Genomic DNA, 17,904 nt, shown 5'->3' with positions numbered 1-17,904 from the left:
GCGCAGTGGGACTCATTAAAACCACAAAACCACCTTTAACAATGGAGACCTCTTCAGTGTGACAAACACAAATTATGGTTATGTTGTTATTTGAATTCTGTAAATCTACTGATGATGGGTCTATGGTATTCTATCTGTTGTGTGGCCTGATCAGCTGTGCGGGGATCGATTGGTTTAGTCTTCACCTCATAGTTGGGAATTCGCGGGGTTGTCCTCATTCTAGTAAACGTATTTACTTGAGGAAACACCACAAAATCACTCTCGTGATTATTTCTCCCCATTGCAGGTATGATGATGTAGTTCTACAGTTGTTAAATGATTGGAATGATATCCTGATGAGTCCAATGTGATAAGTAAATGTGTATGCCGTTTTTTGGGGGTTAACGTTAATACAGAGCAGGGTTTAGCCGCACGTGTGCCATTAGCTTGTTAGCTAGGTTTAAGCTTGAGTGACGCAGCCATTTTAGGAATTCACCTGTTAATAATGCATGTATGTAAAGATGCTGATTATTCTGCTAAGGTCAATGTTGTAAATGTATGTAACGTTAATGCATTCTAGTAAACGTATTTACTTGAGGAAACACCACAAAATCACTCTCGTGATTATTTCTCCCCATTGCAGGGGCGTAACATTTTGGAGGCACCGCTGAGATTGCTCCTTAGATGTTTGGTGTCTACAACAAGGCGACCGGACCCTGAGGCAGCTAAATCTCCCCATTAAACAACCCAGGCGCAGTGTGGAAAGTGTTGCTGTTCAAGGAGAGCTAGAAGCTGTGGAGTGAGTGCATGTCACCGAGGCCAGCCGAGATCATCAAGGACATCAACGAACATCCACTTGGTAGTCGTCTCCTGCACAGTAAGCTTTCCTACTGACCTGTGAACATGACGGCGTTGGAAGAACTGCAGGACGAGGTAGCGATAAAGTTACAAACACTGACAAAAGACGATTTGCTGGCAATATGTGATTTTCTTCACATTTCGGGTGCACAGAGAGCAACGGTTGAAGGGAAATCACGCTTGTCTGTCTTGACGCACATAATGAAATACCTTGACAGAGAAGAAGTGTCAGAACTTGAAGATGACGGTATGTCTGAACTGTTATGTCTAAAAGATAAGATCCAAGATCTGACCACTGACACAAGTTCTGGAACAGCACAGGCTGAGGAAACTGTGTTAACAGCAGCAACAAAGAGGGACATAGACAAACATAGACCTGTAGAACGGTGTAACAATACACAAGTGGAGCAGCTCGATGCAAACTCTCCTGTCCCTGAGACTCCGTACAAGCCCCAATCAACCATCAGTCCACATGGCAGTGTTCAGCCGAGTCCATCTTGGCGCAAAGATTTCAAAATCTCAGGCCAAATTGGCGAACCAGGTCAGAAGGAAAAATTGACATTTTCCAGTCTTGCTCACCAGATTGAAAATGGACTTAACCGAAGTTATCCTGAAATGGAGATAGTAGATGCTGTGATTAGGGCTATTTCCCCCGGCTCACAGCTACGCAGCTATTTAGAAGGAAAACCCCACTTGACGCTCCCCACACTTAGGCGCATCCTACGTTCGCACTTTCAAGAAAAGAGTGCCACAGAACTGTACAAACAGTTGGCTGCTGAAGCACAAAACAGCAAAGAAAGCCCCCAGACTTTTCTCATGCGAGTTTTAGACCTGAAGCAGAAAGTACTGTTTGCTTCCCAAGAGTCAGAGTCCGGACTAAAGTATGACCCAACCTTAGTTCAGCGCATGTGTTTGCACACAGTACTTACTGGACTCCAGAATGACAGCATTAGGATAGACATGCAGCCCCTTCTACAAGATACCGAAACCGCAGATGAGCTTTTGCTAGAGAGGTTAAACATTGCTTGTGCTACTGAGACAGAAAGAAAAAAGAAAAAGAAGTTCAGCACCCCACAGTCAGCTACAAGTGCAAGTGTAGTGCAGGCAGACGACGTCCCAACTGCTAAATGCTCAGTGAAGGAAGCCACAACTAAGCTCTCTCCTGACCTGCTAACAGAAATACAGGCGCTTCGGACAGGTGTAGCTTCTTTGAAAGGCCTCAGTGCAGAAATAGCCCAGATTAAAGAGAGTCTACAGCAGCCTCGGTTTCAGCCACAACCCGATGCTCGACCTCCAGCTAGTTCAGGAATAGCCCCCCAGTCATCTGCGTCCCCTCAGCGACTTTACAATAGTTACAGTCAGCCTCAGTATGGACCAAGTTATCCTACCAACCGCTTTTCCCGTCCTCCACGGAGATGTTTTGGCTGCCAGCAGACGGGAGTGGATGAACACTGTGTGCACTGCTACCGATGTGGGAGTGGAGAACATTTTCAAGCCGGGTGTAAAGCCAGGGGAGTCAGACAACCCGAGAAGGCTCCTTTAAACAGGGAATGGTGACCACTGAGGGACGAGTGCTTACCATAAGTATGGAGAAGTCCCAGGAATATGAAAATGGCTCTGCTGCCTCCCCTGACAGACTGACACAATGTCCATCATGTAAAGAGACTCTGTATTCCACCCACATGTCAAGCAATAGTGAAAAACTATCCTTTAACGGGAGAAATGCACACGATCCACCTCAATCATCTGGAGTTGGCCCCTCCCACAAAGTCAGCTCACTAGTTGGTAGGCAGTGCCTTGTTGAATGTCACCTCAATAGCCACCAAGTTCAAGCTCTATGGGACACAGGTTCTCAGGTATCAATAATTGATGAAAGATGGAAGGAGGAATACTTACCGACAACAAGACTGAGAGATGTTTCAGAGATCCTGGACTCACCTAATGATCTCACATTGACTGCTGCAAATGGAACTGAAATGCCTTATTTGGGGTGGGTTGAAATGACATTTAGGCTTGCTTCTGAAACTGACCAATCTGGAGAAATGATCATTCCAGTGCTTGTAATGAAAGGTTGGCACCTGTCTCGTCCCATCATAGGCTTCAATGTTATTGAACACATCCTTGCAAAGACTGAAAAGACAAAAAAGTACCACACAGTGAGGAGAGCTTTCCCAAACCTCAAAAGAAACAAGGTAAATGCCTTCATACAAGCTGTTAGTGCAGAACAAGCAAGTGAGTATGCGGTAAAAACAAAGAGAAAAGGAGTTGTCATTTCAAAACGCAGTTGCATCCAAATTAACTGTTGTGTAGCTGCACAGCCTTTTAAAGAGGACATGACTATGCTGTTTCAGCCAGACCTGAACAACCAGTGGCCAGATGGTCTTGAGTTTCACGACACACTTGTCAAAGTCAGGAAAGATGTGCTTCCAGTTATTTCTGTTGATGTTTCTAACACGACCGACCATGACATCACCTTGGCAGGACGTACGTTCATCGGTATTATAGAGAACATTATGACAGTCCTGCCCACTCAGATTTTTGAGAAGACTGAAACACAAGCCACAGTGAATCACACAAGTACTAAGCCTACAAGTCATGAATGTGAGCTGTGGGATCCACCTGTAGATCTGCGCCACCTTACAGAAGATCAGAGAGCAACAGTGAAACAGATGCTTCGAGAAGAGTGCCTCTCTTTCTCAAGATCAGATGATGATATTGGCTGTATTGACAAGCTGCAGATGTCTATTTCTCTCAAGGACACTGAACCAGTCAAACGCACATATATATCTGTGCCTAGCCCACTTTACCAGGAAATGAAAGGTTACCTTCATGACTTAATTGCACATGGCTGGGTCAAGAAGTCAAATTCATCATACTCCTCACCTGTCGTGTGCGTCAGAAAAAAAGATGGCACCCTCCGGTTGTGTATAGATTACAGAGACTTGAACAGAAAGACCCATGCTGATCGTCAGCCTATCCCCAGGGTCCAAGATATCATGAACAGTCTAGGTGGAAAATCGTGGTTTTCCCTACTAGATCAAGGCAAAGCTTACCATCAGGGATTCATGTCAGAAGAGAGTCAAGCACTGACAGCTTTTGTAACTCCCTGGGGACTCTATGAGTGGGTTCGTATCCCCTTTGGCCTCATGAACGCTCCAGCAGCATTTCAGCGCTGTATGGAGGAATGCTTGGAAGGACTTCGTGATGACATCTGCGTTCCTTATCTGGATGACACGTTGGTTTTCAGTAAAACCTTCAATCACCATGTCAATGATGTGCAAAGAGTGCTGCGACGCCTTAAGGAATACGGCATTAAACTGAAGCCAAGTAAGTGTGACTTATTCAAGCCAGAGATCCGCTACTTGGGAAGAATCGTCTCTGAAGAGGGCAACAAAGTTGATCCTGCTGACCTGGAAGCAGTGAGAACACTGAAAGACATCAGACCACAGACAGTGGGCCAACTTAGAAAAATGCTTGGCCTACTCACCTACTACAGGCAGTATATCAAAGACTTCTCAAAACGAGCGAGCTGCTTGTATGACCTTCTAAAAGCAGACATTGATAAAACTCCTGGCAGTAACAAGAAGGGAAAACAGAGATTTAAGAAAGTGAGTCACGTGGTGCCGTCCGGCAAGCCGGTCGAATGGACAGATCAGCACCAACAGGTACTTGAACAATTGATTGAGTGTTTGCTCCATCCACCAGTGTTGGGTTTTCCTGATTTCACTCAGCCATTTGTTCTACACACTGATGCCTCGCACCAAGGTCTTGGAGCTGTTTTGTATCAAAGACAGGATGGCAGGCTCAGAGTTATTGCCTATGGCTCTCGCACACTAACGGCAGCTGAAAAGAACTATCACCTCCATGCAGGAAAACTAGAATTCTTGGCTTTAAAATGGGCAATCACTGATAAGTTCTGTGACTACCTGTACTATGCTCCAACCTTTACTGTGTATAGTGATAACAACCCACTCACCTATATCCTGTCGACTGCCAAACTGAACGCGACCACTTCCAGGTGGGTGGCAGAGTTGGCTGATTTCCACTTCACTATCAAGTATAGGCCAGGGAAGGAGAACGGTGATGCTGACGCTCTATCACGAATGCCGCTGGATGCTGAGTCATTAATGAGAGAATGTTCTGAAGAACTGCCACCTCACATCATCACTGCTGCTACCCAAGCTGCGGCAGTACAGACCATGTCCCCTGCAACTTGGGCATTCACAGCTGCATCCATGTCAGTCTTGGCTGAAAATGAGCCAGCGCCCGCTTCAATCAGTCCCATACCAACTGAACAGTTATGCGAAGCGCAGAAATGTGACTTGATTATCGGTCCTGTGTTGAAGAGTAAACTATCAGGTTCAAAGCCACAGGCTAGGGAGCTGAGGACATTCAGCACAAAGACAAAATGTTTGATGAGGGAGTGGGACAAGCTGACAATTAACGGTGATGGCATCCTGTACAGAACTACAACTGCCCGCAAACAACTGGTTTTGCCAGAAAAATACAAGAGGAAAGTGTTGGAAGAGTTGCACAATAACATGGGACACCAAGGTGCTGATCGCACAGTATCTTTAGTACGCGATCGTTTCTTCTGGCCATACATGCAGTCAGAAATCGAGCACTATGTAACTAAAACCTGCATTTGCTTAAAACAAAAACGACCCTGCCATAACACAAGGGCTCCATTGACAAATATGGTAACAACACAGCCATTTGAGATGGTGTGCATTGATTTCCTCCATCTTGACCGATGCAAAGGCGGATACGAGTACATTCTTGTCATTGTTGATAACTTTACACGTTTTGCCCAGGCATATGCCACCACGTCAAAATCCGGAAAAACTGCTGCAAATCTGATCTTTAATGATTTTGCTCTGAAGTTTGGCTTCCCCTCTCGCATCCACCACGACCAAGGAGGAGAATTTGAGAATCAACTGTTTAGTCAGTTAAAGAAACTCAGTGGGGTGGCTGGGTCCCGAACGACACCCTATCATCCGATGGGAAACGGCCAAGTGGAACGGATGAACAGAACGCTCTTACAAATGCTCAAGACACTGACTGAAAAAGAAAAATCTAACTGGAAGGAGTCATTGAACAAACTAGTTTATGCCTATAACTGTACACGTTGCGAGACAACCGGCTATTCTCCGTTCTACCTCCTTTATGGGAGATCACCAAGACTTCCAGTTGATATGCTCTTTGGGCTGCACGCGACTTCAGGTTCCAGCGACCAGCGAGACTATGTGGAAAAATGGAAGCAAGGTATGGAAGAAGCATACGACATTGTGAACCAAAACGCTCAAAAGGCTGCTGAGAGAAGTAAAAAATACTATGACACAAAAGTAAGGAGCTCAGTACTGCAACCTGGTGAGCGGGTCTTGGTAAAAAACTTGACACCCAGAGGAGGGACGGGAAAACTCCGCAACTATTGGGAGGACACAGTTCACACAGTTGTGAGACAGATTGGTTCTGATTTGCCAATTTATGAAGTAAGACCAGAAAGAGGGAAGGGACGCTTCAGAGTTCTCCACAGGAATTTGCTAATGCCCTGTGATCACCTGCCATTTGAGACACAACCAGAGTTAGCCAAACCTAGAGGATCGAAAGAGGGACATAAGTCTGCACCTCAAACTCTGGAAACAGACGAAGGGAGTAGCGATGAGGACGAGCCAAGCTGGTCCATAGTGCCAGTGGAAAGGAAGGAAGCATTTGAGGAATCAGGAAATGGATTTGGACACAGGCCCCCAGCAGGAAACCAGCTGGAGGGGTTGAACACACCTGCTGAAAGCCTGTTTGATGAGGGAATAGACCTACCTGATAGAAACGTGCTGGATGGACCTTCAATTGAAACTTCTTCCTCATCAAGTGCTGCTGCTGCTGCTGGATCCGAGGACTTGCCCTACCAGCGACCACAGAGAGACAGGCACCCACCAAGGCGCATGACTTATGATCAGCTTGGTATCCCTTCCTGCTACAGTGTTCAACCAGTGCAGCAGATGTTGCCATACTATCATGCACCAGGACTGGTGCCATGGCTGCCATCTTTACAGCCATACTACTTCCAACCCTCCTTCATGGATGGGCTCCAGAAGGGGTGAGCCTATGGACTTGTCATATGGGATTAAGCCCGGGTGACATTGTATCTGCTGTCATGGACAAAACACAGGCTGTTTTTATAGATCTGGACAGCCACCAGACTTGGACTCTGGCCTCGTGTTTATGATCTGCGGACTGTTGACCATCTTCAAATTGTAACCTTTGAACTCAGGGAGAAAAAAAAGGGAATGTTCATTTTTGTTAATGTCGAGACGACATATATTGTGCCGGGGAGAGTGTGACAAACACAAATTATGGTTATGTTGTTATTTGAATTCTGTAAATCTACTGATGATGGGTCTATGGTATTCTATCTGTTGTGTGGCCTGATCAGCTGTGCGGGGATCGATTGGTTTAGTCTTCACCTCATAGTTGGGAATTCGCGGGGTTGTCCTCATTCTAGTAAACGTATTTACTTGAGGAAACACCACAAAATCACTCTCGTGATTATTTCTCCCCATTGCAGGTATGATGATGTAGTTCTACAGTTGTTAAATGATTGGAATGATATCCTGATGAGTCCAATGTGATAAGTAAATGTGTATGCCGTTTTTTGGGGGTTAACGTTAATACAGAGCAGGGTTTAGCCGCACGTGTGCCATTAGCTTGTTAGCTAGGTTTAAGCTTGAGTGACGCAGCCATTTTAGGAATTCACCTGTTAATAATGCATGTATGTAAAGATGCTGATTATTCTGCTAAGGTCAATGTTGTAAATGTATGTAACGTTAATGCATTCTAGTAAACGTATTTACTTGAGGAAACACCACAAAATCACTCTCGTGATTATTTCTCCCCATTGCAGGGGCGTAACATCAGCACTTGCTGAAAATTCAATGAGAGAAATGCACTCTGGGAAAAAACACTGACTCACAAATTATTGTGAGCATAAATTGCCATTTCAAATATTTTTTTTAAAACGAGCACTGCCTTTACATATTATGTTAGCTTACCTTTTAGCCGACAAGATCATACGCATGAAAATAAAAAAAAATCACCTAACTGTGGAAATGTTCTGAACACCGACAACACGCTGCAGCTCGGTATGAATCATCACAGAGCAGGAGTGTCAACGTGAGACCTTCATCCGCCTCTCGCTCTTTATAAAGTTTATTCTGTGTGTTCTGGACTGCAGATCCTGGACCAGTAAGTGTGATTACGGGTGGACACACACCTGAAACAGTAAAATCAGGGCCCTCTGATCTCTTTCTGCCCCTCAAAGGGCGCAATTATAACAATGGCTTCTCTAAAATGCCGTACTTTGGACACGGGCCATACTGTTTGAAATGAGAGTGGCACGTCTGACGCAGGAACAGATCAAGGGTAATGACCACATAGCCGCGCCAGTTCTGAAAAATAAAATCTGCCCTTTTCTTGCCCGAGGAATAGGATATCATCAAATATTTAACTAGATTTAAAATGGCATGCTCTTTGATGCATGTGTAGAGCAATTTGCATGGGTATGAAAGCCATCAAACACATTATTTTAGTTATAGTGTATCAATCTGGAGGTAAAAGCCATCATTGACTGCAAAAGTTGCAGCTTTGTTTTTCCTTACAGTGTTTATGGTGAAACTAGTGGCTTCCTTCGTCATATCGGTCCCACTGTATAAACGCTTCCTGCATCGGGCCTGGTGCGTTATGTAACTTTTCCAGTTGGATCTTCAGACGTCATCACCAGCCACGCCAGACACAAGTTTAAGAAATGGCAAGAATAGGACAGCGTGCACTTACCGAACAATAGAGCACGATAGACAAACTTTTGCACCGTTAGTCTGAACGATCATCTAAACCAGGGTTATAACGAGATAACACGGATATTAGCCCATACAATAATAATAATAATAGCCATGGAACCAAATGCTTACCAAATTTCCTGTCCGCGGTGGCAGGTGAGGAGCAGAGGCTCACCGCCAATGCAGCGAGGAGGACGGGACACCACGGCGAATCCATACCGCTGCTAAACACGGAACCACCCGTCCATGGCACGGAGGACGCGGGGCTGAGCGGCGCGTCGGAGGAGAAGAGAAGAACCGAGGAGGGAAGCGACCGCTGGAAGGGCGACGCGACGCAGGCGACGTTTCAGCACCACGAACAGCGACAAGCCGCGCGGGAGGAGCCGCTCCTAAAGCGCTGTGACGTCAAACACGCACGGCGAGGAGGGACGACGCACGGACGGACGCGGGTGGGGGGGGGGGGGGGGGGGGGGGGGGGGGGGGGGGAGGAAGGGAGGGGCGCTAGGGTGTTGATCGCTGCCCGGAAACCGTGGGAGCGACACAAGAAAACACAGCCAAGGAAAAGAAAGACAAACACTGGGAGGAACACGTTTTATCAGCGAGACAGTGGAAAAATAAATGTCAGGTTGCAATTTACAAAATGGCCATTGACTGGAATGCTGAAGGAATTGTTATTAATAAATGTATTAGATAATATATTATCACACACACACACACACACCTACTACCTGCTATTTGCTGCTCATTATGTGACCAGTTTGCAACAGTCTATATACAGTATATGTATGTGGAGGTTGTGATAGCCAACACATTAATGCAGTGTAGTAAAAGTATAAAATTTGCCTCTAAATCATGTACACTTAACTAAAACATATAGTAAATGTAGCCCCTTGGTATGAGACGTGCCATAAATCCAACCCATTTGTTATAGAGAGGAATGAATAACTGCAGAGCAGTCAGACGCACTGGCATTACTCTCCTTGTAGCTAGAAACCAGATAAGGCCATTACATGGGAGTACCTGGGATGAACAATCACAAATATTGACTTAAGAAAAACAGCATGGGTTCTGAAAATAGGAGCCACTCCTTTTTTAGGGATGAAGAGATTTGTTTGTACAGTTATTATTTAGAAAACCATTGTATAGTCCAGTCAAGCTGGTGGATTAATACATTGCTTTATTCTTATTAGAAATGAGCTACAGCTGACAGATTCAACAGATACATAAACATAGACAGTAAGACATGAAAAAATATATGTATTTCATACGCAGTTCTTTTTATTTAAACTGTGGAGCGAAAGCTTTTAAGAAGAATATCATTCAATATAAGGAACTGTTTCCCTGGGTTCTCTGTAATGCAAACAGGAAGCAGGATATAGTGATCTCCTTAGCGCCATAAAAACACAAAAGGGATATTAGATAATACAAACGATATAGGTCAACTCATAAATCCAGAATTTCCTTCACGGTCTTCACTGAAGATTCATAAATAAGCCTGTGGCAGGAAGGGAGGAAAGGTTAGTCATGACTGCTCAGGCAACAAAGACCAATCAGAGCTGTCTCATGTCGTCCCACTTACCTCTGGACGTCTCTGGTGTCTCCAGATGTGACGGCGTGTTTGTGAATCTGCTGCTGGACACACGTGGCGGCGCTCTTCAAACTCGCTCTAGACTGCCCCGCTGAAAGCAAAATATGAAGCAAAAGTGATATATCTCAACCAGCAAAGGGGTCGCGCTCTTTTAAAAAATAAAAAAAATCTAAAAATCACATGACGTGAACTCACTGCGTCCGATGACCGCCAACACGTGCAGGACGGCAGCCAGCTCGTGCAGGCTGCTGATGGCCTCGGAGTCGAAGGACGAGCAGACTTCTGTCAAAAATGCCCTTGGGGACACATTCAAAAACAAACACTGCTTATATTTATATTTATTATCTATGATCCCTGTTAGCTTTTAGAGGGAGTAAGAGAATGTTTACTTGGTAAGGGAGGAGGATTTGAGGATGACAGACAGTAGGAGGCTGGACAGAGGAGGCAAGTCCTCCACTGACTCTGGAGTGACCACCTCTTCAGGATGGGTCATCTTCAAAAACAAGAGCACAGCGTCATTCCACGGGGCCTGTGGGTGAAGTGCCTGGAAGAACTCCTTCAGTCCAGTCAGCACGCGATGAGGGCAAAAGCATTGGTGGGTCGGCGCACCTTCTGAAGCAAATGTCTCTTCTCCACGACGACGACGGCAAAGAGGGTGGAGAAGACCCCGTAGAGAGGTGCTTTGTCCCAGGTCTGCGCCACCTTAAGGAAGTCCGCCAGGCCGTGAACGGCCGACTGACACAGCTAGTGGAGGGCACAAAGGCGATGAGATATGTGCTTAACACGGGAAATAAAAGAATGAAGGAAGCCTAACGGAGAAACTAAAGGCCACTGCAAAGTTACAGTCGGCTAACACAGCTGGAGGTAAGAAATAAACAAGCACGGTGGACTCAAGGCAATAAATCAACACACTGTGCAGATGTGGACGTACCCGGTTTCCCTCCTCCGGGTCCTTCCTGAGACGGCGAGCCAGAAGCTCGATGATCTTCTGGAAGATGTTGGCCACCACGCCCAGGGCAACAGTGGTCGCATCTTCCACGTGTTCCTGAGCCGGGGGGTTGTTGTTGTTGTTGTTGTTGTTGTGCTTGGGCAGGTAGCTGTCTGCCACGTCCTTCAAAATCTGCAGCACCGCAGGAATGCACAGGTAGCCCGCCTCTGAAAACACGACGCAAAATAAGAAGATTCAGGTAAAGAAACAGGATGATCTTTAGGATAGAAACATGCATAGTGGTACCCGTGTTGTTCCCCCCCCACTACTACAAAAGCCATTTAAAAAGACTCACCAGAGAGGAGGGTGAGCGAGCACAAGTGGAGGATGTGACCCGTGAACGCCTCGTCGGCCAAACCCACGAGCAAAACGTCTCGGCACACCGCGAGGAAACTCTGGGGGGGAAAAAACACGCCATCGTCATCATCGTTTAATTCTCCAGGAAAAGAACGCTTATAATAACAACAACAAAGACGGATGCTGTCGAGTCATTGCGGAGCCACGTCTCATTCTGAAATGAGCGGACACTGAGGGCGTCAAATAAAAAGACATAATGACCACGATCTAGTTCTACAGACGCACATTTTCTGCGTGGAGCTGTCATTTTTTATCATGAAAAATGTTCCCACTTAGTGTGCCTGAATCAAACATTACACCTGCACTGTGCCTCAGCTCCCTTAATGGAGACCACACAAATTTGACCCATTTGGCTAAATTTAAAGGCGGTGCTTAATTAATCCTTTTAGTGGACGTTTCCCCCTCAGTTTTTTTTCCCCAGAGCTTGACGCTTACATTACTAACATAGAGCTCACCTCAGTTATTCGTGCAGCAAGCGGCTGAGTTTTCTCTGAATCCTTTTCATCATCATCATCATCATTGTTGTCGTTGGTGGCTGGTTTAGCCAGAAAGGGCAACACCCTCTCAGCGACCCACGCAGCCACGTGGTCCAGAGAGAGGAGGTGTTCTCGACCTTCTGAGGACTAGGACACGAACAAAGGTTTCATCCTTTCACTTCCACAGAGGCAGGAAACTACAGGACTCGGGCTCGCAAACGGGAGTCAGAGCTGTGATTAGCGGCCTGTTGTCGGTAAAGCTGGACCAAATTACTGTAAACATCAACTGAACCCTGCAAGGGATAAAAGTGTAATAAAGTAGAGACTCACGCTGTGCTGCAGATGTGCACTGAGTTGACCGTGATGCACAAAGGCTCTCAGCGCCGTCTCCACACTGGGATATTTAGCATCTTCAGCGGCGGAGCTGAGGTGAGTGTACAGCACCGACTGTCGGGACAAATATCACACCGGTTGCCCCCCCGAGGACGGATTCTAAAAAGACGTTTGTCTACTCCACGCTGACAAAAGAAACATAAACGCACTCGGGTCCGTTTGAAACGAAATAGCGACAAATAACTCTCTGACGTACCCTCCAGTTCCCCAGAACCTCGTGCAGCTCCCTCAGAGGTCGCGGACCGAGCGCCAGCACTTGGTCCCGCAGTGACGGGCGAATGAACAGGTACTCCAGGTAGACCAGGGCCAGGTCCGGTTTGGCCTCCGCCGTCTCCTGGATACGCACCTTTCGTTTGCTGTTGTCCTGAAAGTGAGAGGAGGAGTTTTACGAAGAGCAGCGAGGAACCCCTGAGGTGCAGTGACTCGGGCCCTTTGGGAATGGGGGCCCGGGGGGGGAAGTCTGACTGACCCCTTGCTTGGGCAGAGCCTCTGTGAGCCAGTCGGTGATGAGCTCGAGGACGTCGGCAGCCTGGCCCCAGCTGCACATGCAGTCCAACAGCTGGCTGTACTGCTTCGGCCCTGCACTCGAGTCCATGCGCCTGAGCCGGGACAGCACGCCGCAGCTGGTGGGGCGGAGGGGGAAGAGAGAGAGAGAGAGAGAGAGAGAGAGAGAGGTGGCTTAGGAGGCAAAAGGAAATAAGCGGAGCAGGACCAGAGGATGCGTCGGAGCATACCTGAAGGCTGGAGCTGCAGCCGGGGGCATAAAGGCGGCCAGCTGGATGAGAGGAGCGGTGCAGCGCTCATCCTGGGAGAAGCAAACGATCAACGTTTCACAGTAATGCTCGTCAAAAGAAAACAACACGGGGGGGGGGGGGGGGGGGTGAAGTACCTCAAAGGCCTGGAAATACTTGTTCATGACACTTCCAAACTTGGCTAGAGTGTACTTGTGGGCCTCTTCGTTTTGTTTGAGGGCCTTCGTGACACTTCTCCAAAGGATGACCACGACCTCCAGCAGACTGGACAGGACGGCCGTGTCTTTGCCCAGCGAAGGTTGAACCTGTCGACATCAGAACGGGACAGTCAGGCACGTCGTCTTATTGTCCTCACCTTATCCCATTGAGGTGTAGGGAAAGGCAAAGTGGGGAAAACAGCGAAGGTTTGTGGATCAAATATAGGGAAAAAAGAGGGTTCAAGCAGACAAATTAAAGAGGCTTCTTTTTTCCCCTCACTATTTTTGACAACTGATAAGACTATATTTGTCAAGGTTTAAAGTAAAGAAGACGATCCACATGAACTTCTCATATAAATGCCTCCGTCTTACTTCGCTGTTCTCCTTGTTGCTGTCGTTGAACTCGGACTGGTCACAGTCTGTCTCGATGAAGCTGTTCACAACCCGGCGAATGGCCAACATCATCTTTACTGGAAGAGCAGAGAAAAACAAACGGGTGATCCAACCACAGATGCAACATGACACTTACTTTTTTTTTTTTGTGCCTCATGTACACAGCACCTACTTATGTTTGTGGGGGCTGTGTGATTGTGGGCAAGCTGGTAGAACTTCCGGGCAGCCATGGGGTTCATCTGGAGGAGGGTGATGCAGCGGCAGCACCACTCGCGCTCCGACTCGTTGACGGGGAAGAAGGACTTGAAGAGCAGGTTGACGATGCGCTTGGAGACCGGATGGGAGTCCATCGCCAGGCGGGCCAGCAGGTGGTCCATGTTGCACACGTCCCAAAACTGGAGAGCGGTACATTAGTGAGATCTGCACAGGCTGTCTGCACTTTCACTTTTCCCCCATTGTTGCGAAAAGCAAAAAGGAGAGCCAACCCGTTCGGTACCTTGGCAGCGCGGACGGCCTTGATCTTGATGAGCATGTCCAGGAAAGCTACGCGCACTTTCTCCGACTTGTCGTGAAGGCTGTACTTGAGGGTGGGAAGGAGTTTTTCCAACAGCGGATGGCTTAGATTGTTGTCCAGGACAATAGTCAGACACTGCAATACACAAACCAAAAGTCATTAAATATCCCGTCTGTTGACAATCACACGATTGACAGCGAGGCGAGAAACGGCGTTTCACACCTTGAAGACGGAGCACCGGACATCGGCGGAGCTTTTGTCAGCCGCCAGCTCCACCACCAGCTTCTTCAGGAAGTCTTTGATGATTGTGGGAGGGAGGAGCTCCCAGCACCTGGCCAGGATCTTACACACTCCCAGGGTAGCATTGGAGCGCACGGTGGGGTGAGGGTCATCGAGGAGGCCCTGCAGATGACAGATTGGTGGTTGGAATAGTGACATTTTTTGATCCTTTTGAAAAGGTCTGTGTCAGAGTGTCTTGGATTTCTTTCTTTTTTTTTTTCCTAAGAAGTGTCTTCTTAAAAAAAAGGAATGAACGTTTTCAATGGCTCTCACCATTGCTGTGTCCAGCTGCTTTTGAATAGTCTCGTCTATATTCTGGGTGTTCTGCTCGGGGTCGTGGACCGGGAAGGCCTCAGTGAAAAGCAGAGTGGCATTTGCACGCACCTCAAAGTTTGGAACCTAAAGAAATAAAACAGAAACACATGAGACTAGAATAAAATACAGGAAAAAAAATAGTAAAGCATGCAGTTAAAAATGTGTAACCGTACACTTAAAGCTTTCCAGAGAATGGGCTTGTAGAGATTAGAGAGCATCTTGTCCACCTTGTTGCTGCCTTGCCGTGAGTGGAAATAGCTCATGATCTGCATATTAGGAGATCACAAAAAAAGTGAGTATGCAGTGAAAAACATGACCTCAAACGCTGGTAAAAAAAATGAGCCAATACGTTCACCTGGCGAACTTTGGCATGGACAGGAGATGCTCTATGAAGGAAGATCGCATTCTGCATAAAATCCTGAATGCATGAGCTCTCAATCTTCTCCAGGAAGTCGCCGTTTGCCTTCTTCCATGCTCTGAAGTAGATCTCCATAATATGAGTAGTCATGGTCCTGCAGTGAACATTTCCGTAGTAAACGACACAGAGATAAGAAGATACATATAAACGGAATAATGAAAGGGTCTTACTTGCTATAAAACGGCAGCTGGTTTTTAATGGTGCTGTGAATAACACAGATGAAGTTGACGTTCCAGCTGAAAAGAAACACCAGGAATCGCTTTCCCTGTGACAATATACACAGCATCAGGGCCGGCGGCTCAAAAGGGAAAACATCAAATTCAATAAGATACAAAACATATACTCAAAATCTCTACTCACGTCATCGTTTCTAAGGTAATTAGGACGATGAAAGCACTGGAGCAACAAGTCGATTATCTGCTTGTTTTCTTCTGATGTGTAGTCTAAACTCAAAAGCACACCATGGAGACTCCAGACTCTTTGGATCTCAACAGCCTGCGAAAAGAGAAAGCGTCAAAGTTATCAAAGAGAATAAAACAAAACTACCCGATTTGAAGGTAGTTTGAAAAGGGCCCTTATGATGATTGATGTGATGCATCACTGAGGAACATATACTGACTAGTTTCTTTGTGGTGAAGCTCTTCTGCAGAGAGATGAGGAAAGCCGTGCGGCCAAACTTCTCTTTATCCTTCAGCCCCTTCTTCCACCAGGCCTCGCAGACCACGTGGATATCGCGCTGCAGAGGAGCCATTGAGAAAGGCAGAGACACCAGAATCACTGAGGGAGAGACACATAAATATTGATTTACTTGAAGATCAAAGATCAAATTTAGCAGAGAAGAAAATCAGGAAAGGCACTGACTGTGAAGCCTGTGGGCAATTTCCAGAAGGGAGCTGTAGGTGTCGCCGTCCTGCAGGACCTTTATTGACGCATAAGCCACTAGCGTCACGGCATCCACAACAGCCATGACATGTGTCTGAAGGGAAGATTAACGGTGAATGACTCCAGAAGTGTCAATTAGATTTTGGTTTTTGATTGATAGTTTAACGTCAGAATATCAAAGCGCGATGCCGTCAAAGTTAACGTCGCGACTGCACACAAACTCACAGGGTCGGCAGCTGACTCCACTTCCATGCCGTCTTCCCTGTCCTCCACCCAGCGCTCTGGAGGTAACTCCTGCAGCACATCCTGAAGGAGTGAACTCAGTTTTCCCCAGAGAGTTGATCTCTGGCTCATGGGCATCTCCTCCACCACCTCCTCCACATCGAAAGGATCTGCTTTGTCCTTCTGCTCGGCAAACACAGAGGAGAAAGTAAGCAACTTGAGACCTTTGAAAAAGACACGAAGACGGCGGGAGAAAGGCTTTAAATTGCTGACCACCATACGACAGCTTATTCCGACAAGTAGATGACTTATGGAAAATACATTTTGTTTCCCTTTGAATTGCTCATAATTAAGTAAAAATACCAAACTTTTGCTTACAGATTTAAACAATTGCAGTTTTTTTGCTTTCCAGAATTTTCTCTTTTGTTCATGAGAGTTATCAATAAAATCAAACCTAACACATATTTCCCAAATGATATTCTCAAATTCCAGACTTCTCAAATTGTATCTTACCACAGTTTGTAGTGCAGTTAACATTATATGATTAAATTTCAACATATAGTATAGATATGGTTATAGAGCTGTTGATTTAACTCTATGGTCTGCTTGGAAGCTCTAGTTCGTGTGGGTCAAAAAATTGAGGGATTGTGATAATCATTAGAAGTATTACCTTTAACGTTAGCTTCAAAGTACCTTTCTGAAGGGTTCCTGGTTTATATTTAGTTTACTCACATGGAGCTCGATGAAGCGGAGGAAATCCTCCACATTTTCCTTAGAGGCGGCCTCTAGAAACGTTTCTCGCTTGGACATGTTTCCCTTTTTGTCCCAGTAAACCTGCAAAGAAAGAAAATAGTAATGTAGACCCTTAGTGTTGCTTTTTATTCATTTTAGTTTAGCTAACCGGGGCTGAGCGACGTTACTGTAACAGATTCAAAACAAATATGGCAGCCCCGGTGTGTCGTTACCGTTAAAAGTGTTAATAACCGAAGTTAATTTTATTTTATCCGTTGGTTCTTGCAGCATTAAGTCCGACAATCATGAGAGTATAAAATATCAACCATAAGCTCCGTCAGTTACCTTCTTATTTATAATTTTGTGAGGCGTCAATCGTTGGATGACAGCCTCCCATAACAACAGCAAACCCGCGCAAATTTGGATTCCGTGCGTCGTGACGTGGTGTGTCATGACGTCGTGCGTCATGACGCATTACGACACGTTTATTGTCATTTGCATCCACAGCCACTAGATGGCGACAAGCCACTGCAAATGTTACAGACTGTATTACCCAGATCCACAGGTCTTCGCAATGGCGTCATGCTGTGAATACGCACTCGATATTATTTGTCCTGTAGGATAGTTGCCCTTTAGATTACACATTCCTCGAGGGAAATTATGCTGCAGTTCAACGTTTTGCTCAAGAGGCCAACCCCCTCAAACTATGCAGTGTAGGGAAGTTACACA

At 46.3% G+C, this 17,904-nt stretch overlaps 2 protein-coding genes across 2 annotated transcripts in view; both read right to left on the bottom strand.

The window, feature by feature from the left end:
• The window catches only part of ptprn2 (protein tyrosine phosphatase receptor type N2), a 99,022-nt gene extending 89,951 nt beyond the window's left edge, over positions 1-9,071 (bottom strand). Inside the window, 1 exon segment of the mRNA XM_062559239.1 lies at positions 8,802-9,071. Within this exon segment, the coding sequence (XP_062415223.1) occupies positions 8,802-8,886 (85 nt within the window). The 5' untranslated portion in view covers positions 8,887-9,071.
• A 99-nt stretch (positions 9,072-9,170) lies between these two features.
• On the bottom strand, positions 9,171-17,600 carry ncapg2 (non-SMC condensin II complex, subunit G2). Its single transcript, XM_037456702.2, has 27 exons — positions 17,521-17,600; positions 17,176-17,277; positions 16,447-16,626; positions 16,201-16,315; positions 15,959-16,116; positions 15,700-15,834; positions 15,510-15,604; positions 15,277-15,433; positions 15,095-15,187; positions 14,880-15,005; positions 14,550-14,729; positions 14,310-14,462; positions 13,986-14,208; positions 13,793-13,890; positions 13,361-13,528; positions 13,206-13,276; positions 12,941-13,094; positions 12,668-12,835; positions 12,409-12,525; positions 12,058-12,225; positions 11,541-11,640; positions 11,189-11,412; positions 10,867-11,001; positions 10,647-10,750; positions 10,453-10,553; positions 10,249-10,348; positions 9,171-10,164 (listed from the first exon to the last, which is right to left on the bottom strand). Exons 2-27 carry the CDS (start codon positions 17,251-17,253, stop codon positions 10,113-10,115), a joined length of 3,453 nt encoding a protein of 1,150 aa, XP_037312599.2. The 5' UTR covers positions 17,254-17,277; positions 17,521-17,600; the 3' UTR covers positions 9,171-10,112.
• Between the last annotated feature and the right edge of the window lie 304 nt (positions 17,601-17,904).

This window comes from Pungitius pungitius, chromosome 19, assembly GCF_949316345.1.
Source record: "Pungitius pungitius chromosome 19, fPunPun2.1, whole genome shotgun sequence".
NCBI classification, from domain to species: domain Eukaryota; kingdom Metazoa; phylum Chordata; class Actinopteri; order Perciformes; family Gasterosteidae; genus Pungitius; species Pungitius pungitius.
Note: the sequence above shows the minus strand (reverse complement) of the source record. Positions and strands in the feature narration are given on the sequence as shown.